General features: G+C 41.0%; 1 protein-coding gene across 1 annotated transcript in view; it reads right to left on the bottom strand.

Moving 5' to 3' along the window:
* Positions 1-226: 226 nt before the first annotated feature.
* The window catches only part of astn2 (astrotactin 2), a 232385-nt gene continuing 208708 nt past the window's right edge, over positions 227-23903 (bottom strand). Inside the window, exons 20-23 of the mRNA XM_084036066.1 lie at positions 14314-14455; positions 4752-4852; positions 4031-4214; positions 227-1557 (exon numbers count right to left, since the gene is read on the bottom strand). Of these exons, the coding sequence (XP_083892192.1) occupies positions 1320-1557; positions 4031-4214; positions 4752-4852; positions 14314-14455 (665 nt within the window). The 3' untranslated portion in view covers positions 227-1319. The remainder of the gene's footprint in view (positions 1558-4030; positions 4215-4751; positions 4853-14313; positions 14456-23903) is intronic.

Here is a 23903-nt window from a genome sequence, read left to right as displayed (position 1 = left end):
CATTAAAACAATTTCCATGGCTTTGAAGATATGAGAGTGGACTAATAAATAAGAGGACCACAGCTGATCCCGCAAATCAATGATACACAATTCAGTGGGAGTACCTCAAGTTTAGCACAAACTGTTCGGGCACCTGAAAAATGATTATCCTATTATCGTGCCATATTGTTTATGGGTGCACATCAATGAGCAGACATCATACTCCTCTGTGAGGGAGGAACTTCACAAAGATTCAGAATATTTACTTTTATTTTTTATTTCAATCCCTCATGACAAAAATCACATTCCACTGAAAAATTTGAACTCATCATTAGATTACAAACACATCATGTGATTTTGCAGAAATCATTAAATCTAGCGATATAATCATTTTTTTCTTCATATCGGTACAGTCCAAAACAAAAAAAAACAACACATAATGTAAAGCATTTACTTCAAAGACGTCAGTGTGGCAAAAGCATTGTTTTTATTTGTCTTGGGTGCATAATTCACTGTGCTCAGGTTCCTTTCTAGTCTGAGAAGTAAATGTCCTTGAAATCAGTTAATTTCCCATACCATTTATTATTTATGGGAAGTGTAGTATTAAAAACAGGTGATTCCTATTTGGCGATAAATTAAAAGTCTATGAATGAATATGCTGTTTGTTTGCCACCCACTATGTCTTTGCATAATTTCAACAGGCTTTTGGTAAATCCTGTCACCACATAAAACTTTGCTATCTGAATTGAATCTATCAAATGTAATACAAGACTTACTACATAGTTTTTCTTACTTACTTAATTTATGAAAAAAAAAAAATTCAAATGGGTTTAACACATTTCCATTTCTCCTTTCAAATGAGGGTAGTAAAGGCAAATAAGTTACATTGTTGTTTTTTCCTTTTTTTCTCTCTCTTTTAAGTGTTCCAGGTAAGCTTCAAAGCACCAAAAAGGAACTACAATATTACATTCAAAGTATTTAAACCAACAAGTTTTTCTCTTGGCTGAATTATATTTTACATGTTCACACTGCAGTTTCTCACTGATGTGCAATCACTGGCATTTTGCAGTTGAGAAATATGTTCGTTCCAGCCCCCCCTCTCTGTCTTATAGTAAAAGTAGGCCACACAAAAAAATGTTTTTTCGGTAGCTTTAATACAATGTCCGGTGAATTCTGAGGGGTTTTTAGGCTCTCCTGGTTTTTCAAAATCCACCAGTCACTTGAGAGACACCTGTTGCAGAGTGGGTGATGAGGTGCATCAATCATTGATGTCATTTTGCAGGGGGTGGGGTGGGGGGAGGGGGACAAAATTGCACCGCCGCCATCGCCGAACTCCTGTCTCATCGGAGTTTGGTGTTGCTGTACGTGTTACGCTGTGCAGAAATGAGCTTTTCCATGCAGGTCGTGCGACTTTCGTGTAAAGAGCCATGCCACGTGTTGCTGGGAGGTCGGCCCTCTTCGCTCCAGCAGTAGACGTACGCCATGGTGTCAGTGCGGCTCTGGATGTGAGTGCTGCGCAGGAGGGACCGGCAGTAGTGGCTAATCTTTTCCACCCGATGTAGTATCAGGTTGGCTTTTCTATCAAAAGAGAAGACAAAGAAAAAAATTCCATGCTCAACATCGTCACACAAATGTTTAAAAAAAACAAAATGATAACTTTTGTTTATTTAAATAGATTAGATATGATTTTGGATGGATGGAACAATTTTATATCCAAGCCTCGCCTTAAAATTTACTAGGCCACCTGATCTGCATAAACACATCAAATACACCACTGCGCCCTCATTAGTGCAAAATGGTTCATTTTGAGCCATAAAGTCAACAAAGAAGGAAAACAAACAAATATGGCATCATTCCTTTTCATTTGCACCTCCACTGGCTTTGTCTCTGCACAAAAGCACGGTTTTAAATGTTTCCAGGACTGAAAGAATTGCAACATTGTCTCTCCTGTCACTCTGACAGGACTGCAAGTCCCGGTCAAAACCACCCCATGCAATTGCATTTTGAATTGTCGGGGTAGCGATTCTATTGAAAACACTGCAGCTGTCTGTAGTGAGTGAAACAAAGAATTTCATCTGGAGTTGCTGTTTACGACATTAAGGAGCCATATGTCAGGTCTGCTCAATTTAGAGAAGATACCTTACAATATACAAACACACAAAACAGAAATACACATACAGAAGACATTTTCAAGGTTGTTAAACTCATGGTTACTGAAATGAGGAAAACACACGCGGAGAAGGGCAAAATTCCATTTGTTTTGAAACGCAGTGTCTGCTGAGTATCAACATCTGTCTTTCGTTAAGCAAGGAGTACAGACATCCTTTCACTTATTTGCTGAAAAGGAGGGGGGGGGGGGGGGTATTTTCTCATTTCCCTTAAATTCTTACGTCTGAAACAACAGAATACCAAACACATAATCAAGGGAGGCTTGAAAACATGGGAGCTACGGACAAATTAAACACATCGAATGCCATTCATGATGGTGAACAAGGAAATTACCCCAAAAAATAAGAAAAAATATCAAAATATTATTTCTGCATAACTTTTCAAGTAGCAATTAAGGCAACTAGTCAAAAGCAACTGCATCCTAAGTAATTCATTTTGACACAAACGCAGCCTCAAGGGAATGCAGCCCAGAACACAAAACGCCATCAAATCAAAGAGTGTGTGGAAATAGAAGAAAGAAAGATAATAGAACAAGATAATAGTTTACGGTGAAGTAAATAAAGCGGTGAGCATGTGCATGAGCAGGATGTCCAGAGAACAATATAATTATGAAAGGAGCTGGTATTCAGTTGTAACAATGCTGGTGGACATTTTGGTGGCTCCTGGGTTTCTCGGCTCCTGGACGAGTGCTGACTGCGCTTACGTTTCACTTGGCCATTCTGTTACCTTTTAAAAGGCACCACCAATAGAGCCTGCTTGTAAATTACCCCAACGAGGCTCAACCCTGCCAACTTCAGGCAGTAAATAATCCTTGCTCGCTCATCCAAAAGCCCCCCCCAATAGCTGCCCACACACAAACACACCATCCGACCACCCCAATCCCCATATTAAGTCCCAATGGCCAACCCGTGCCTCCCACCCCCCTTCACCAATCAGAGAGAAGCATAATATTCCTACAGCCTCAAAATTATTCCACAATTATTATATTATTTATGGCTTGAAAGAAGCGCTTCCAGGCAGTGGGGGTGGACGAACCAAAACATTGGGGCCGTAACTTAAGATCTTGTGCTGCTATCATCAGCGCAGGACCAGCTTCCTTGTCAGTGTTGCTTACACAAATGTTTTTGTTCTATATATTTATTTATATATAAGTATTGTTTATGCTTCTTCCTCAGTAGTTTTGTTCATCAGTGAGCTTCCCCCTTGACTTTGTGATGTCGTAATGTCTCAATGTCTGCTAACTGTCAATAGGGGTGTCCCTATTAAGAGGCTTGTGGTTGAGGGGATGTCGGGTGGCATGTTGTGGACACGGAGGAACTTTTTTTTATGAGGAAGAAGAGGAAATGGAGTTTGAAGTTGAGTTAGTGTTAGCTGACTATCAAATTTAGTGTTTGGCTTGGCTGTCAAACGCTGTTTTGGCACCGCCGCGGTAATACGAGGAGCGACTGTAACCCCAGAGTTTTCATGGTGACCTTGCCCACTTGCTTTCCAGTAGAAGCACTTTGGAAAGTGGGGGGAGAAAAGGAGGGGGGGCAGGGCAATTGTGTAATTGTGTTCCTGTTAGAGGGGGTGCAGACAATGCCATGAGAAATGGTCTAATGGTCTGAATCTGGCAGGACCAGTTCAGACAGCTTCGGCTCTTGTTATGTAAGAAACCTCAGGGTGACTGTAATTGATCCTAAACAACACAACAGCACCATCAAACAAGACGACAAAGACACTTGGATAAATAGTGGCGGACTCAAAAAACAAGGACATTTCAAGACAACAACAAAAAAATGTTATGCATAAAAAATATTTAGATAACTTGCTGTAAAATTGGAAATATTTGAAGTATCTAAGCCTGCACAAGGAAACGGTGCTATCACCCAGATCGTCTCACCTGGGGCCCAGCTCATCCTCACTGCGCCAGACAAAATCTCCAAACTTCTCATAGTGGGAATTGTAGTGGTGCTGGACTCTGTATAGCAGTGGAGGAGGGATCTCCATCAGTGTGTTGTAGGCCATCTGCTGCTCCTTACCACTGGTGTAGCCATTATACAAGTTGTACACCTTGTCTGCTATCTCTGTGAGGAGGGAAGAAGAGCAACAAAGGGATGGAGCGATTTAACACGAGCAATGAGAGCAAACAAGCAGATAAAAACTGTCGCAACAATTTGCCAGCAAATTTATTATAAGATCGGGGGACTTGAAAAAAGAAGGATGTTGAAAATCAATGCAGCAGAGGATGACACATCCTGATATTAAGTCCCTTATATAGTCCAAGCCTCAAGTAAACTGGATCCTACACATCCCATAATGCAACTGGAGTTGGAATTGGTAGTGCCCCTTCACTTTTTGCCACAGCTTGTTTTAATAGCCACAATATGCAATCAAGCAGGTGCACATTGTGAGGATCGTTAACAGTTATGAAGGAGAACTGTACGAAAATCCTGACCTCCTTCCGAAAACTTTTTTTTTCTTTGAGTTGAGATAAAAAGCCCAACAATAAATGGTGACTGGTATATTCTGGATTTACAGTAAACATGTTTCACTTGCAAACATAGAGAATAGACAATATAATTGAGTGCAAGAAGGAAAACCAATGAAAAAGGTGAGGGTACCTTCAGCCCGGCTGTCATCCACCATCGGACAGGATGTACGTACTGAGACAACGCTCGACTCAGATTGGCTGCCTCGGCTATCCACTGCATGGAGAGTAAACCTAAAATAAAAAAATAAAAAAGCAACAGTTTATGATTTTGACCGACATCCCCAAGATCAGGTCGGAAACATGGCGGTCTTGCTAGGTGATGTATCATCTTTCTCAGAAAATGTCTTGCGGATAAGGAGCCAGGATTTCATGAGGGAATTCAGGACCGCCAGTTCAAGGCATTGCAAGATGATATGCGCTGAGAAAATATATATTCATCTCAAGTAATGTAGGGTCACATGGCTCGGAATGAAAAAACGACCTTTATATGTCCTTTTGAAAATGCCAATCTGTGTACCTCTGAATAAGAAGTACAAGGAGGTCATATTGAAACAAAAACAAAAAAAGGATCAAGGGTGGAACAGATTAAGCCATCAATATCCTTGCAGCAAGGAGAGAGAGAGAGGACGTCTGCTGCTCTCATGAACGCGCAAGGCTGTTTGCCACTGCTGTCTTGATGATGGTTGAACTTTTAACTTGTCGCTGCGGCTCTCTGTGTGGCCATGGCAACCACAGAAACCACACCAGGAAAAACGCAGGAGCTACTTTCAATGGCCTCTGAGTTCCCTAAAAAAACATCCCTTAACCAAGCAGTAAACAAACATATCAATTAAAAAAGGGATCAATACAACAGCTTTGAGGTTAGTTTAGCAAACTTGCTAAAGAAATTGTCATATTGCTGATCAGTTTCTCCATATTAAGCTACAACCAGCTGTTTAAGCCTTTACACAGAAGACTTGTTGACATGCCAAATAATCAAATGAACAATGGCTTGATTCGATTTACCTGCTTAGTATTCAGGGTCTTGGTGTTGTGTGTGCTGGCTCACAACCTTGGCACTCAAATAGAACAGAGCTGTCGGTAATGTTTGTAACACCTGAGCATTACCTTCTGTGACATGTCAAAATATCTGCTGGGAAAAGGCCTATTTCTTTCTATGTGAGGAGATTAGAGTCGATAAAGCTAACATGACTGCCAATTATAAAAACTAGCTGAAATGCAAAGCCTAGAGAATTAAAAATGTATTTACTTTTTTTCTAAATGCCAAAATAGTGTGATCAGTTTGTGAATACCCAAAAGAAAATAATTCAAAAGGCACACCCAAAGTGAATTCCCACCCAAAGTTTTTAAAACGTTAATTATTTTGCAGACTGTGTTGATTGTCATTTCCTTGATTGTCTTATTAGCTTTGTCTCACCTGTTAGGGCAAAATGCTACATCTTTATCATCCATCATATAAGTGCAGTACATGTGTTCACTGTGACCTCATGCATTTCCAGCATAGCTTCACCCAACGCCAAGCTGTGCAGATGTCTGAAAGAATAGCTGAAAAGAGCTGATCATAAATATTGCATGTCAAATATATCAGTAACAATGAAGTATGCTACCAACAATACAGTCCTGGTTAAACTCATTTTACAAAAAGAATTGTGAATTTTTCCCTGAAAAAAAAAATCAGCAACATGCACTGTTGTTCTTCCTGCAGGGGAAGCTTTTGAAAAAGTGAATTCAGTATTGAGAAATGTTTGTAATTAGTTATGAAAAACTCTAAGCTTTCAGCCGTGTTTCCACATAATTACCGCTGTAAAAACAACAGAATGACCACAAAACACAAGGAGACCAAATGAACAACTCAGATGGCATTCCGATGCTAAATACTTCGAGGAACACATGAAAATAAAGAAATTAAGATATTATTGTTGTTACAAAACTCGCCTTTCTCCCTGAACCCATTGGTGTTCGTGTAATGTCTTTCGAAAGCCGTCCCAACGCTGTCAAGTGATTTGTTTTGTTTGTAACATGACCTGTTTGGACATTGCTCACATAGTTTGTCTGGTCTTGTTATTCAGCAGGGTGGATGCGGTATTCCCCAAGAACCTCACAAAAGACGCACAAGGCCTCGCTGGCTCCTCTGCCCAGCAAAACAATGCCGGCATGTAACAGTCACACTGTTTAAATTATGTGGCCACATAACGTGCAGATGGATACAACGAGGTGGGAGACGGGAAGGGGAGCGGGAGGACGAGGAGCCTTATCGAGGCAATTTGTAAAAAAGTTTTGTTGGGACCCAGGATGTGAGCTTGCCAGCCTTTTATTGCTGTTTTTTGGTTCTTTAAATGGTTGGCATCAATGGCAGGCACTGTTCCCCTTCTTCCACAGCCCCCTACAGCAATTACATGATTGTTATGTACAGTAATAAAGCCTTTTCTGCCAGGAGATTAAAACCCTCGGAGTCGACTTTGGAGATCTGCTTTTTGTTTGGGTAAACGCACACAATGTGTGAGGAATGTTGACATTTTACGAAACTTTACGACTACTTGATCACAGTCATGCCAAAGAACCTTGGGCCAGGGGAGTTTCATACTGCTAGGCTGTCCTTCATAGACAGAGATAGTAGCAGGAGAAGGGTCTGGATGGACCGAGTGTGGTGTCTGAGCTCAGTACAAGGCAGTCCAGGACGATAAAGATCGCCTGGGAGAACAAAGGAACCAGTCGTGGTCTGGCCGGCCATGAGAATGTCAAAAGATCAAGTAACAGAATTGGCAAGACACACACAACCACCCTGGCCACCCACACACGTATACACTCTACTTTGTCTCTCTATTTTTCTATCTACACTGCTTGCATACAACTCAGCCCTGTCTATCCCTCTCTCTAATTCCTTGTCTCTCACATCTATTTGAAGGCTATCTGGCTGCACACGGCTCCTCTGGAAGCGGCTCTGTTTTTTTTCCCCCCCGTGTGCCACAGTTTTGAAAAGCTCAGCAAACAGTGCGGGCAAAATGGCAGATTAATGTTTGTGTAAATTAACAATGTTGCCAGTAAAGTGACCATCGTCCTCTAATTTAATGAGACAGTGATGGCTGGACGGAGGGATGACGAGACAGAAAGCTTGGGCACAGACGGAACGAGAGAACGGAAATTAGAGAAAGTGAGAGTGAGAGAGGATCAATTAGGGCAGTATTTTTGGCATGCTGAGAGAAGCTAGGGCAGTAGGGGATGCCTTTTCCATGACATCAGCATTTGGACACACATCAGTAGAGCCACAAATCAATCAAAGCCACATAGAATTGTTTCTCACTGCCTGAAGAATGTGTGGCAGCTTACAGTATCTCATCTTTGAAATTCTCAGATCTATTGGGCATTACAATGGTGCAACAGCCCTTAATAAAAAATGGTTTCGCCTTTCATTGAAAATTAGAAGAAAAAAATAGCTCAGCTCCAAATGAGCTCACTTGCAGTGAACCGAGATATTTTGAGAAAATCATTCCAACGGTGCTTTGAACAGCATTTGACAAGATCAAGGCAGGATTTGCACATTCGGGTGAACCAGTATCAGGAAGCGCTGCCATCACTGACCCGCCTTTTCAATCATAAAATGCTATCAAATCATGTGGAAATGATACAATTGAATGGAAGTTAAATATCAGCATCAAAATGGGTAGTCTTTCCAGAGTAATAATAATAAAAAATAATAAATACATAAATAAATAAATGAATACAAAAATAAAAATACTACTACTACTACTAATAATAATTATAATAATAATAATAAGGCATTTGCCTTTTTTTTCTGTAAATAACTATGTAACCACGTACTGCTCCTGAGGCAGAGTCGGATTGCAGCCGCGGTTGACAGAAAAGGTTAACTCTTTTCCAATGAGCCAACCGGATGACTTCATATGCTCATTTGCAAATTAGTCATTAGTCACTGCACATTCATTTGTATAAAGCTTAGTGGATGAGCAGCGAGAATGAGATCACATTTATTTGATTTAACAGAGAAATATTAAGCCACAGTCATTGAAGGGACATTTGAAATATTAAAGTAAAAATAAATACATGAATAAAACCTCCAAAGAGAGCAAACAAACTCTTTACAAATCAGAGTAGAATAAGAGACACATTATGATAGAGAGTCAACTATTTATTAACTATCCAAAACTATTACTAATAACTACGACGCACTGTTGGCGGGAGATCCGTCAACAGTGATTGATCTGAGCAGAATGCAATTAAGTTAATACAATTACAAAGTGGCTAGGGGTCTGAAAAGTCGCTCAATCTAGCAAGAAAGTCATGTTGGCAGTACTGGTCCTTGGCCCACGTGGATCGTGGGGTTTTGTGGAACAGAAACGCCCAGTAGCTTCTGACTTTTATTGTCCCATTTGGAAGTATAATTTGACCTGCCTTTTTTGTCAAATTCTTAAATCGTTTTACCATTATTTGACACATAAGCATCCACATGTTCACACATAGCCCATACTAGGCAAATAAAGGCACTAAGGTAATGAACATTGACCAAACTATACAGAATATAACAGGCAGGAGCTGGTTCTTAATTGGTAAAAGGCTGTTGGCACACTAATAACAGAGCGAAAACAGAGCGAAGAGTTATAGGTGAAAAAAAGCAGGAATTTAAGAGTTCAGGCTGGCAAAAACACAGAAAGGATGGCAAAGGAATTCAGACAAGCTGAGTGTCTGGAAACACTGCTGTAGAAAGTCCAGAGCAATGAGAAGCAGCTGAAGAGCAACCAGGAAGACGCAGGGCAGCTGGGACTGAGACAATTCAGAAGATTCAGGGTCTGTCAAGTGATGCAGAGCCAACACCCGATAAAACAAACTGTCGTTAAAGTCCCAGTCGGCAACCTTTTTTTTCATCATATTCACCGAAGCTGACACTATGCTCCGATAGAACAACATAAATCATCCGGTTTTAGAAAAAAAAAAGTGCCTCTACGTGCACGTAGAGCTTGTTGTTTATTTTGCAAAGATCCGACAGCGCCCGGATCATCCTGTCCAATCAGCACGCAGGGCTGTGTTCATGCACACACAGAGCCCCTCCCCCCTCAGGTCGTTCCACTATCACAGGGGGGAGGAAGAGGGAAGTAGCAACAAGCTTCCAATTCCTCGGTTAAAAACCGAAACGGGGAGGTCCAAAACAACCAAAGAAAAGAAAACACAGATGGAAAAGAAGGAAAAAAAAGAAAGATTGCGACCATGCCCATGATAAAACCAGAGTCAACATCGGACCTGCGTTTCAAAGGTGGCGTGATCTAAGGCATTTCAAAGGGCACGAAGTCGAGGGGGAGGAGCTCGGTGGTCGTGAGAGTTGTAAATGCCCTCAATCCATCAGACTTGCTTACTGGGACTTATGTCAAATGGAGCCTCCTATGTGGACCTATATTATTCTATATTTAATTTGGACCATTGGCTCTATGATATGACTAGCTTACGGTTTGCAAATGACTTCATCAGCTAATGTTACAAAGCAACCAAAGCCAGATCAATGTCTTGTAGCTAAGTTACAGATAGCTGGTTAACCTCAGCTTAGGTTATGTGACAGTTACTTAGATGGCCACCCCTGCCTTGTATCACTCTTGGCTTGTAAAGCAATTGTTACACCTTTGCTAATACATATACCAGCTCAGAGCAGTCGCTCACGATGCAACTCATATGAAATAGGCTACTGCTTCTAAAATCTGGTACGCTAGCGGTTTTAACGGCAGGGTATTGCAAAGCATTTGTGATATTGGTATATTGTGCAACAATAGTTGTCATAATACACGGATTAAGTATTTTAGCAAGCTAGTCAACTATGTATAGATGAACTATATACCCTATTAGATTTGGCTAGCAATAACATTAATGAGCCAGCAAGCTAAGGTTAGCCAGCTAGCTGTAACTTGCATGCATCTGGTGTTGGTTGCTTTGTACTGTTAGCTGATAAAGTAATTTGCAAACAGCAAGCTAGCCAATTTACTAGCCAGATCAGCCGCTGCAGTGTAGATGAATTAGCTGAAGTTATCCACTCAACACAGTACTTCGCTACGTTAGCTTCATACTGCTGGCGGTGTAGGGAAGCTGAAGAGCGGCAAGGAACTCAGGAGCGCGCATAAAGTTCATATCCTTTGGTCAAAACTGTCAATTCCTGTACGTAGGAATAAGGCTGCTAAGCAACCGAGAATTAATTCCGGCATTGGCAATACAAAGTAATATTATGTAAATTGTTACATATATTTCCTTTAATTGCTTGTCTGTCAGTCATATGATCCCACATGGACATTAGAAATGTGTGGGTAGTAAATGCCACTGAAAGCCCAGTCTACAAATATATTAATATGTAGCTGGATGTTCTCCATTGTATTCTTACACTTGATTTAGACTGTTACATATTCTCTTCTACAGTATATTGGTATTGCATTAGCAGAGACCCTTCTATTTCTATATTGGTGCTTGTATGTTCACTTTTGGATGAGTTGTGTAGCATGCACAGTTTGCAGGGGAACATTAAGGAATACCAGCCTTGGTAATGATCAAGTGTAAAGCCAATACTAGTAGAGGTCTTATCAGGCTCTTGATTAAGACAAGCAGAGTTGGCTGCTAGCAGATGTGCCCTCAGACGTAATTCAGACGTAAATTCGGCTCTTATCAGCGAAAAACAACACTGTGGAGAATTCCTAAACAAAGATAACAGCGTTGCAAAGTGGGGAAATTAGGCTCTTGTTGCAGGTTTCTGTTAGTGGAAGCCTAACTTCGACAGATTAAACTAACAGTTATTCCCCCACTATTCTTCATCCACTGTCAAGCATGTAGGGAACTCCAAATTTAACTAAATAGATGGTACTGGCATTGTTGGCATTTCCATCAGCTTCTAGAAATGTTACCAATGACGGTTACTGCTTCCTGGCTCTTTTATTTGATTTATGTTGTCATTTTTATTTCCTTGTTTACATGCGTAGCTCTCAACACTTGTGGATTCTTTCCAAATATGGACTACTCTGCTCTTCCCTGGGTGCTACCTTTCATGTGAAACTGACAGGCTCATTAGCTTGTGACCACATACTCCAATGTTAATGTTAGATTAATAAAAATAAAACAAACACCACATGGCACATATTTTACTGTTATAGCTGTCCCGTTGGGAGACATAAATGTTATATAGCTTGTTGGTATTGTCCATCCATCACCTTCCCTCTGGCATAAATACAAATAGCCTACACACCCACACGAACAGTAACTTAAAGGCCTTGTTATGCAAAAGTTGAGGTTCCCAAAACATTAGAAACACAAGACACTTAACACAACCTGAGAAGACAGTCAAAAGCTGAGAAGACATGTGTTTCTTGTGTCCACAGCCACAACAACAGCTGGGTCCTGTCTGGTTCACTGTCTGCTGCTCTTGTAACTTTGTTTCAAGATGTAAAGGGCAAATAGTGCTCATAGGAAATGCACCTCAGAGCAAAAAAACAAAACAAAAAACACTTCTCTGTCTCAATTTGAAGGCAAATATATTTCCTGTCTGAAATGTGCATTTGCCAAAACTGATTGAACAGAAACATATAAAACTGTCCAGTAATGAATGCTAATATTTTTTTTAATTGTTGAGGCTGTGTCACAGACATGTTGGGTCAGCGTTGTGGTCAGTTTTTAGGCAGTATTTTGTAGTGTTGATTTATGGAAACTCAATGTGCTCTATGGGGCTTCTTGAATGTATGTAAACTCAACATAAGGAAGAGGTTGCAACGTAAAGCAGCCGAGGACAGCACCACACCACAATGCAATAAATTTAACAATGTTCCTAGGACACGATTTGTTATTCAGATGACTAAGTCTAATGGCGGGTAATTCCATTCCCTAACATTCAGCAAGAGCTATATACTTGGCTGCCCATGCAACACATTGTCAAAGTTTGCCTTACTGTTGTAAATACATGATGTGTGAGGGTGATGGCTATGGACGCATTTAATGACCTAAGGCAATTCTGTCTGTTAGCTCAATGCCCGCCAAAATCTACAAAGAGTGGTCAATTTGTTCTTTTCGTTTAACAAATACTGCCTCTTAACAGAGACCCTTCTGTATTCACTAAAACCCTGTTCTGCTCTGACCAAGGAGGACATAAAAGAACGGAAGCATCCACCACTTTCACCACGTCGAGCCTAAGTATGCTTCCCTGGTTAACTCGACCCAGCTGTTGTAGGTAACAAAATTCACCCCGTGAAACAAAATAACATTTGCAGTGGGAATTGTAGACACCCAAGGGAGGATGTGGTATTGCTGATATTTGCCCAGTCATTCTTGTTTTGGGAAAGATGCAAACATGGCCACAACATAATGTTTAATAACGAAAGGTCTTTATATGGTAATGGGAAACACTGAACTCATAAAAATGTGGTCAGAGAAAACGATCAAGTGAATTGAGCTGCAATAAATCGTGAGCCCGAAACCCAAGAGCAATGATGCACATTACTGTAGGTGAGTTGGGGGACAGGATTGCGCAGCGTTGGTAAAGTAATTCGCTCACTGATTTGTAGTTTCAATAATAAAGACGTTTAGAAAAAAAATTGCAAAAACAGAGCGCCATCCAATTCCCCCCCTTTTTGAAAAAATGGGAACCACCACCCTCTTCTGGCGGTTCATAGACACGTTCACTAACCTCCACATGACACTGGTATGTGAGGTGTATTTACCATGACTGCCAAAACATATCAAGAGCCATCAGAATGTTTCCAGGACAATCTCCACCATCACCGGCACCTCGCCACTGAGGCGCTTCATGGTGAGACTTCCTCTGACTTCTCCGAGTCCACAGCAGGGGGTGTCAGTTGGGTTCCCAAGTTCCTCAAAGTCAAGGGCAACACTTCTCCTCTGCTAAAAACAGCCTCGCTGAGGCCCTGTCTGCACTTCCTGAATTGTGTCATGGTTTGCCATAACCTCTGTGAAGCCAAACAAAAAGTCCCTCTCCAGGGCCTCGCCAAACTCCTTCCACACATTTGCTTCCTAGACCACAGAAGCTGCAGTATTTCAGGCTTCCTAGAACCTGACCACTGATTAAGTAGTCCCCCGGGCTAACCGAGTCTGATACTCTCCTTCTTTGGCTTGACAGCTTTCTTCTCCAGAGGTGTCTGCCAACAGGATCTCCAGTTGCTGCCACAGTGGGCTTTGGACCACGCCCACAAGCTGCCTTAAATAAAGGCGTTAAAAGATAAAATAAAGGCGTGTTCTAAGATCAGTGAGCTAACACACCTGGGCTCCCTTTTTAGACTGGCAGTGTAGCAGATCCCAACTGATGTTACAGGTTCAGCCTCCAATCATTTGCATGAATGTTCTCCTTGCTCCAGGATGGGAACTTGGTTTTCCTACTCGGACTGAGAAAGCATCCTCAGTGCTCCCCAGCTTTTGATGTATTGCATATAGCTGCAGTAATACACACATTTAGAAACACATTTCCTCATAAGTATAATATCAATTTTCTATGATTTTTTTTACAGCCATTGAGATCTGGAAATAATAAGAGACCGCTCTTCACAGACAGGACATGTGCAGGAACCTTGAACCTGTGTCCGCATTAACTACAACACAACACAATTTATGACTCGTGTTTATTCATACAGTGAGGAAATAAAAAGCCTCAATGAATGAGTTATTTAATTGACTTGGGAAAACTTGGCAAAGGGCATGGGCAGACTTACTTGTAGAGACTGTCGGGTTCCAGGCACTTGAAGACCACTGAATATAGCACGGAGTGAGGACGGTCTCCGGTCCTCTTCCCAGCAACGACACAGGATGAACCCAGACCGGAGAACAGATCCTCCACCAAGCTCAGAACTTCACCTGGCAGAGAGATGACATTGAAGGGGAACAGAAAAGTAGGGAGGATGAAATAAAAGAGAGAAAACAAAAAAAGAACATCTTGTAAAGGTCATTTTGTAAATATTATTTGTACCATCTTACTATCAAAAAAAGGAGGGAAAAAAGTCACTTATCATTCAGCATGATCTTTCATCTATTGTTCTTAGTTAATCATAACAATACCACATGTTTTTGGTTCCACCATGTGTTTCAACACCGGAAAAACAATGTTGCAACATCGAGTTAGTCATGAATTGATTTCTACATTTAAGAAAGTACTTCTTATCAATGATTTGAGCTATTTGACTCCGCTGCTGTGAGTTTCACCTCTGCCCGGTCTGGTGGGAGCCATTTCTCTCACACGCTAAATCGAATATGACTTTTTGCTGGCAGCAGCCCATACACACTACATTACAGGACTGTAAGAGAATAGGATACCGTTCCTTTATGGGCACATACTGCTACAATGATATATCTCTGAGCACCCTGGCGCCTTACAAAACACACTACTTCACAAGTTGTGAAAAATAAAGTTCGCTTTCGGGAAAGGCGATCAACACACTCACACGATGCCAGGTTCCAGTGCTCATGGGGGTGATGGAAAAAAGAGGGAGCTGTCAAAATAGTTTAAAAGCTCTCAAATGGTTGGATTCCCAACTATTTCTACACGATGTAAAGGGCAGCTTAGTTTCAGCTTATGATACAGGGGCCAACTTATAAACACAGGGAGTAAGTCTGGCTGCGAGGGCATAAGGGGATGGTAAGAAAAGGTTGCAGAAGAACGGAAAAAGAACTGCACAAATGAATGACTTGACCTTTTGACAGAAAGAGCTCTGTGTATCGGAGATTTCCCCCCAAAACACATTCTTGCAATGTTGCAGCGTTGCTCTTTTGAAGATTTGAACATGAATTGCGAATGGGATTCATTTATTTTCTTATTAATATCAATATCAGATGTGCCTAAATTTACAATTTAAATGTCTTTGTCATTTCTTTTTATTTTCAAATGACAGGTGAAACACATTACCCAGTGAAAATGTTCTTCCTTTGTAGTCCTGAGATGCAGAACAAAGCGGCAAAGAACAGCTTTGTTCCAGCATCCATCACTCAGATCAACAAGTTGTAGCAACATTGCTCAATGCTATAGAAGCAATGTTCATTTGTTTATTCATATTATTTTAAAGGGTTTGTTTAAAGGTATTTTATCATGTCATCAGTTGTTTGTTAAATGTGTGTCAAGAAGGATGCCTCGTCTGTCACTGCAAACCAAATCTACCGACGGGTACAACTGTAAGTTGTAACAAACATGTTTGTTATCAACATAATGAGGGAAGAATGTTCATTCATATTTAATGTATGTGTTCATTCATTACATATCTGCAAAACATTTAATGACATATTTCATTTGTTTGTCTCATAACAACTGAAACACGATTTGTGTTATGTTTAGGCAACGCAAAGCACTTAATTAAGATTAGGATAATATTGCGGAATTGGTTAAATAATACCTAAAGTACGCTGACTTTAGCACAAGACAGGACCTTAACCATGATTTTACCTTAAACAGAATGTCTTTGTAGCCTAACCTTCACACTGCACAGAACTGATGTGAAACATGGTCTCCAGTGTCCAAGTCCTGCACTTTGTTGGCTTACGTTTAAAGTAAAACAGCCGTTTGGAGGTTTTCCCTAACTTTCACATTGATCTTCACTTGTCTGGAAAGTGTGCTGACATGGTGAGGGAATGTCTCTCAATCGACTATTATGCAAGGCATCACAGCTCACGGCTTCAAGCCTTTTGCTGAAGAAGGTTGATGAATAACTTCTGTTTTCTTTGTAATAACAACTATTATACAAAATGTTCAGTTAAACATTAAAAGGACTGCTATGGCATTGTAAGACAGATATGATAATGAACAGACCACTTCATCTTTTGCAGAAATAATTGGTAATGCTCCCTTTAAGATTGACAGCTGACCTGTGTTCATTCTGCCTTTTAAGTCCATCCTCCCACCTTTTATTGCATGCAACTACGAGAGGAATGCCCCCCGAATGCCAGATTTCCATCACTTCACAAAGGATAAAAGTAGATAGAGACCACTCCAAACAAAGCTAGACAAACACCGAGTAAAGCGAGTGATGGAGCGAGGAAAAGAGATGGAAAAAGGACAGTGTGTGCTCCCATGTTTTACGATTTCAGACGTGGTCATGGAGAGGAATGATGTCAATGGATGTTTTGATAATCAGAATAAATCAAGGCGCTGATGCGTGACCACAGCACAGGTCAGAAGCAACCACTTGAGACTTATCTTTTAGTAGAGATGAGTTGATGTGTGTGATTATAACATAACGCCGACTTGCACAAATCAAACGTCAGGACGCGCTGACTCATACTCATGTAACGAGGCTACCTTTTCATGGCTGGGTCATGAGTTTCCCTCCTACAGACCCCTTTAAAATGTGAATATATACATTGTTGAGAGGAAAGTATGCACCTCTCCCAAAGAACTTTAGACAAAAACAAAAATGAGGGCAACTGTAAAAGAACAGCATACTTCTGTTCTGCATACACGGCTCAAAGTGAAACTGTATTCAAATGTACCTACACCAGGTGACTTCCTTCTTTCTTCCATGGGCTTGGCATCATTTCAGGGGGAAGAGAAAGGGTTTTGTGAAAGAGAAATGTCTGGAAAGTGATTTTATTGAACACGATGGAAAACAAGAAAGTCCCGACAAAGATGCTGGATAGGCGTATAGGTTTGACTTGCTGTAAAATAAATCTCAAAGCAAAGATGATTTCTGCTGTGACTTAAGATGATATTTATTTTGGCTTAAGTCGTATTTATTTAACCCCAACCCATAACTTATGACCCAGACGTGTGACAAATATGAGACAATAACAACTTTAGTTATTGAGTCTTTTGCATGGAAATATCCTCCCGTGGTCACAAAGTCCACACACAGAGCACTGACGAATGTGTTGATCGTGGTGTTTATATTGCAACACTTCTTTAGCCATTTTGTTCCAAAACAAACACTTGAAAATAAACCCACCATGACAATGTCCATATGTGCTAATGGAGTTTGAAAGATGTTATGTCTCCCAAAGGCATAAATAGAATGGAGCATCGCAGGCTTAGCTTCGCTTAGCAACATGAGGCGGCGTGTCATAATTTGACATTACAGTGTGAATGGACCACTTATGTCACTGACAGCACGAGGAAACACTTAAGTTACCTTGATCCATCTGGGAGACTAAACAAAAGTCAAATGTCTTCAGTCTGGTCTTCGGTTGCTCTCGAGTGGCTTACTGTATAATTATCAATTTCAGGACTCAGCAGGAGAACACAGTATGTTTTAGTTCTTTTAACAATCATATACCCTTACCTAGAAATCTCCACCACACATTCCATGGGTCAAACCGTCTTTAAACAGAGCCATCTGAAAGCTATAAACTGTTATGCAATTACATAAATATAAGACCAGACTACGCAGGCTTAGTGGGGTACACAATGTACTATCATGCAAAGGGGCTGATAGTGGGCTTTTCTGTGTCTTAATGTCGGTTCGCAAGACGCAAACAAGTGTAAGTTGCAAAAATGAACTGAAACATTCTAAACCAACATCACAGGAAAATATGATGGACAAATCTTGCAAGGAATCTGTCTGAATATCTCTGTGTGTGTGTGTGTGTGTGTGTGCTTGGTGGTGGTGGTGGGGGGGGTATGTCCTTTACCTCGAGAATCTACTTCACACTTGGTGGTTGTACCGCTGGCCAACTAAGGATGTGCAATGCAAATTTGGTGCAATTTGGACACGCAACAAATATAATAGAATTCTGAATAAGCGACAGTGCTCTGTGCAGCAGCGGGGCTTGTTGTTCACAGCAGGCCTTTATAGGCTGCGGCTCACTGACTGTACTTCACTTTTGCTGCTGAATGCTGGATGTTCTACCATTTCAACTGAGCTCTTCTTCACTTCAACGAGTGTTGAGCAGTTATCGAGATTGGGGCCAAGCATTCGGTCCAGCTCTGAACGTACACATGTTCCAAATGGATAGGGACATAAAATGTCATTATAAAAAAATAAAGAATGCACATTTGCATTACATACTAGCAGATAAGAACTGTTTATGTGTCCAAATTAAATGTCCAAATTCATTCTCACGACCTAAAACAATGTGTTAATCTTAAGCCTCTACTTGATTCAAAGTAGAGGAAAATGAAATTCCAGCAACACTTGCCGTGTAACTGCAGTTTATGAATCAGCAGCACATGTTGTTACAAACCCTGTCAAAGACAATATGCTTAAACACAATGGACTTATCAATCATCAAACCATCCCAGGATTTGATGATGTCCTGGTTTACTTGAATGCAATCCCTTTATTAACACCTTGCCCCTCCAGCTTACTACAGTCTTCCATTTGAGCCTGAGAGTACAAAGAAGATACCTGTTTTCATTCAGTACTGCAAAATAGTAGAGGTGAGGAACATGGGTGGTGTGTGTGTGTGTGTGTGTGAGGGAGTAGACACTGGGGTGAGGTGAGGAAATGACACAGGGTGATGAATCCAATGGGAAGCGTTCACACATGCAAACTGGTCTTATGACTCAACTGCTAAACTGGAAGTGTTTTTACAAGCCGTTGGCAAACATGTACGGCTACGTCTGGAAGTTTGCTAATTTCTCCTGAGTATCTTCAATCATCCGCTGCCTCCGAGGCGGGAGCTTTTAAGTGCTTGATAACTAATCTAGAATTAGTTAATAACACTCTAAATCAAATCCATTAACTCCAGAATAAGCCATCACCCACCCACCCAGAAGCAGCATTAATGGTTCTACCCTTCTTGAGGGGTTCCTCATGGGTAGGCCTGTGGTCCGTCAACATTTCTGTCAATACCGAAGCCAAAACAGCACACAGCTGGCAAAAATTAAGGCCCCCGAAATTCTATTACGGTAAAAGCCATTTTGCGTGTTCTCCAGCTTACATGGCGATTAAAACCTCATGGTAAATGCCAGGTGACCTTTTTTAGTAAGCAGAAAGGGGGAAAATAATAGCAAATCATGGGAACATGACAAGATGGGCTGACGGACAGCGTACAGAGGGGCCGCTGCGATTCAAATATACACAGACCTTGTAACTATGATGTAGTTGCAAACAAAGTCAAGTTCAGTTTATTTGTGCAGACCCAGTATCATATGTCTCCAAGGGCTTTGCGGGCGCACAACAGCAACAGTCCTTGACCCAGACTCACCCAAATTTTGTAGGAAGACAAGGAAAACCCCTCTCAAAAAAAACCTCGGCATATAAGGAAAAAAAAAGGAGGGGGTGGGCACGGGTGGAGGAATTCAAAGCGAGCTCCTTCCTCTGTGGGCGAGTACCCGTAGGCAGGGAAAGGGTCATACGAGTGAACAGAATGTTGCAACAGTAGAATTCGGGGCGTATATAAAAACATTTAAAAAATGTATTTTGCATTCACCAACAATGGTCTCCTTGGGGGACCTGGGACCCACCCATCTACCTGGATTTCCCCTCCTTACAAGCTGACTATGATTAGAAACAGATTTGTGAGACGCAAATACAAATATAATCCAGTATAAAAGTTTCCCTCCGAATGTAATTAAGAAGTGCAGCTTTGCCGTACAGGAAGGCAACTTAGAAGACATGACTGTATGCAATGAACATGCACACCTTCGACTTACTGGTCCCCCTTTGGCAGGATGTGGAGACAGGTGTGTACATGGTGGCATTTCTTCTGATGTTGGAAGCCAGACTCGCTGTACTGTTATCCCCACCATACCTTTTCAATTACACCACTGAATTCAGGCACAGTGTAATTGCCTCAGCCATTAGCTGTGTGTGTGTGTGTGTGTGTGTGTACACGTGTGTGAGTGAGTTAGACAGAGGGTGTACATATAAATCCTCAAGGTCAGTGGGTTCACACATTAGGGTCTTTTTCCTGTTTAAAGAGGAAATTTGAGGGGATGACGAAGTGGCTGAAGGAAAAAACACTGTAGTAAGGCAGTTTTCTCAGATTTATAGATAATGTAATGAGTGTACCCTACATTAAGTGAAAGAATGCAGTAACGTAATTGTTCTATAATTTAGAAACTACAGCTGTCAGTGCATTAAAAACCATGTAGTTTTAAATAAAAAAAAAATGATTTTTCAGATTTGTTAACTTTCATTCATATTGTGAATAATTTGGCATGAGACAGAGATTAAAATAAGGACGATAAACAAGAGCTGTTTCGAATAAAATACACAGCATTTCAAGGTTTTTTGTTTATGTTTAAAGTCTGATCTGATATTCCAGCTTTGTAATAAATAATTGATATGTTATGCAAGTTATGCAAAGTTCGGTGCATCAAAAACAACATATTCTTCATGAATTGTAAAAAAAAAAAAAAAAAGCGTAATCTTGTATCTTGTGCCCGTGGGCTTAACTGTACATAGAACAACTGCATATATATAAGTAATGAAAAAGAACATCTCACAGGTTGCAGATTTCCTAAAACTGGACTCAATCAGCAGCAAAGACGTGGACACGTGAGCGTGACAAACGTATTTCTGTCCAGACTCCTTTTAAACAAACAAAACACCAAGCTTTTTATTAACAAACAAATCACCAACTTTATATTTCCTGTGCTGCCAAACCTTCTAGGGGCCTCTTCTGTTAAACTGTCAGCACTCAACCCTCCACTCCCAACACAGAGCCTCAACAACATCACCTTCCTCCCTGCTTCTCTCTCTTTCTCACACACACACACACACACACACACACACACACACACACACACACACACACACACACACACACACACACACACACACACACACACACACACACACACACACACACACACACAGCAGACATTATACAGGTACACAGAAACCGGAACCTAATGTCACAATGCTACTATGGCAGGAAATTCAAAATAAAAAGCGTGGGAGGGGGGATTGCTATTGAGTTGTTGGGGATTTACTAATAACATCCGAGGTAGATATTTAGAGGTAGGAACAAAGCACTGTGGGAAATAGATTTCTACAAGCAGGTCGAGTTGTGCATTATTGTCCAATTTGTTTCTTATCAGGTAGAGGGACAACCCAGCTGAGACATTGTACTGGCAGGAAGATCCATCCTTTATTGATGGAGAAACATTTTTTTATGGTTTGAGAGAGAAGGCTTGGAATGGAATTACGTGCTTATACTTAGATGCAGATGTATTGCAGTACAGAATGCATTTTAATACATGAGTCTGTAGACATGAACTCAATTCGAAATGTCCTAGTGCCAGTACAAAGTAATTGTTGTGTAAGTACTTGTTGCAGTTATCCTGCTGGTAATTATATGCATAAATGCATATCAAAAAACAAAGCCGTTGAAAGCGTTGAGAAAAGATCTACAAAATGATACTGCTCTCAATGTCATTCCTACGACAGTGTATTCGGCCCATTGTAGGGGCCATTGTTCTTTAAAAGTAAAGGACGATGCTATCACGGAAACAACCGTGATTTATGCTAGCGTAACTCCCCAAGAATCTGTTTATTCTTCTAATTGATCTAATCATGATTTGAACTTGATGCTAAAATTGGTGATTGTGATGTTTAGCAGGTATACCATATCCACCATTTTGGTTTAGCATGTTAGCCTGCTAACATTTGCTATTTAGCGCGGAAGACAATGTTGCAGGAAATGTCCTTACTTCTGAAAGCATTTCGTTATAATCAAAAATGAAAAAAATCAATGTGTTGTCAATGCTAGGTGAAATGACATTAGGTGAACAGTTATGACAAGTCATCTAGATGGCAACGTCTGCATTCTGTACCAAATCATCCTCTGGGCATCATATCTGTACAATATTTTATGGCAGTCCTTCCAAAAGCTGATGACATATTCCAGTCCGGACCAATATGGGGGACCAACCTCGGAGCAACATTGCCATTCCACTGCCATGTTTAATGCCGCAAGAATTGAGCCTTTTTGACACATGTGGCACAAACCCATCCCATGTTATCAAATAAGATAATTCTGCACTAAGCGATATTAACCCTGCAGGCATCTACATCTGCTAACAAGCTGGGTCCTACCATGTCTATTGTATCTGAGAGGAATGTGAACAAACCCAACATAAACTGTGTTTTCAGTTTATGTTGGGTTTGTTCACATTCCTTGTTCACATAACAGACATTATCATAAGTGGCAATTAAAATAATAAAATAAAGTAATCCCTGTGGAATTGCCTAGCCATGTATCCTTTTATCGGAACCAATGCCAAATACAATAACGGATGCATGTATTTTACAACTTTTCTTTCCCAAAGTGAATAAACACTGTAAATCCATACTTGTCTATGAGCCGTTTAAACGTTCATCTTGATATCGCGTTCATTTGCAACAGTAATAAGAGTATTACGTTGGAGCCTCACACTATCTGAAATTAATCAACTTCTCTCCAGCTAAGAATAATTGAGGCCACGTTATAATCAAAGATAAGAGGTGACATTTGAAGCTAAAGTAGCATACAGGTCTGAATGAAAAGCTCAGTAGATATAATAGCAAAAAAGAATTCATTATTTGTTTGATCATCCCTTAGGACCAATGTAATGTTTAATTTAACTGTCAGCCGTCAATCTTACGCAGTACATATTCCTGCAGCTCGGTGGACTCATGATATTACAGGCTTGAGGTCAAATGAGGTCATGGCTGAACAAAAAAAAAACATGATTGGCAAATCTGCAGCTCCTCATTGATAGTCAAACAGGACGTCATCATCCTTGTCAAATTTAAATATATCAATCCTCCACATTCAACAGCCGCATCACACTTCCTCTATTATTGGCAACATGGCGATGAGCTGTGGCATCAACACTTGCCAGTGGCACATTGGCTCCAAAAACCTGGGGATGACGCGCTGTTTGACAATGGGCTGCCCCTGCTTTTTTTTCTGCAGAGAACGGAACTGGGTCAGGTGTGGTGGTTTGTCACGGACTAATGGCCCCCCGGGTCCATATCTACCATTTTGATGTGACCCGTGTGTGGTCTGTTTTTACTGCCCCCGGCTCCTTTTACTGTGGCTCTGTCTCCCCCTGGGTCTGTACTTAGCACTAAGAATAGACCTGTGGGTGATGACAGGCTGTTGGCTTGTGTCTTCCTGTGATGCTGCACTGTATTGACTGGTCGATGTGCGCTGCCATCCTCCACCTGCTGCACCACGAGGCTGGCAGGCTTTGATGACTTAAGCTGGCTCTGAGGAGTGTGTAGGTCGAGCAGGTGTTGCTTGTGTTGCAGTCACACTTGCAACTGGATGTGCTTCATTGTTTGCCCTCTCATAAAGTGGCAAAGCGTATGTTAAAATAAAGCAGTGGTTACCGTAGTAACTCTGGTTCTATGGCTACAGATGGAGCTCCCACAGAACTCAGCTACAAGGG

Source organism: Eutrigla gurnardus (genome assembly GCF_963514095.1).
Source record: "Eutrigla gurnardus genome assembly, chromosome: 19".
Lineage (NCBI taxonomy): Eukaryota > Metazoa > Chordata > Actinopteri > Perciformes > Triglidae > Eutrigla > Eutrigla gurnardus.
This window is presented reverse-complemented; position numbering and strand designations above follow the sequence as displayed.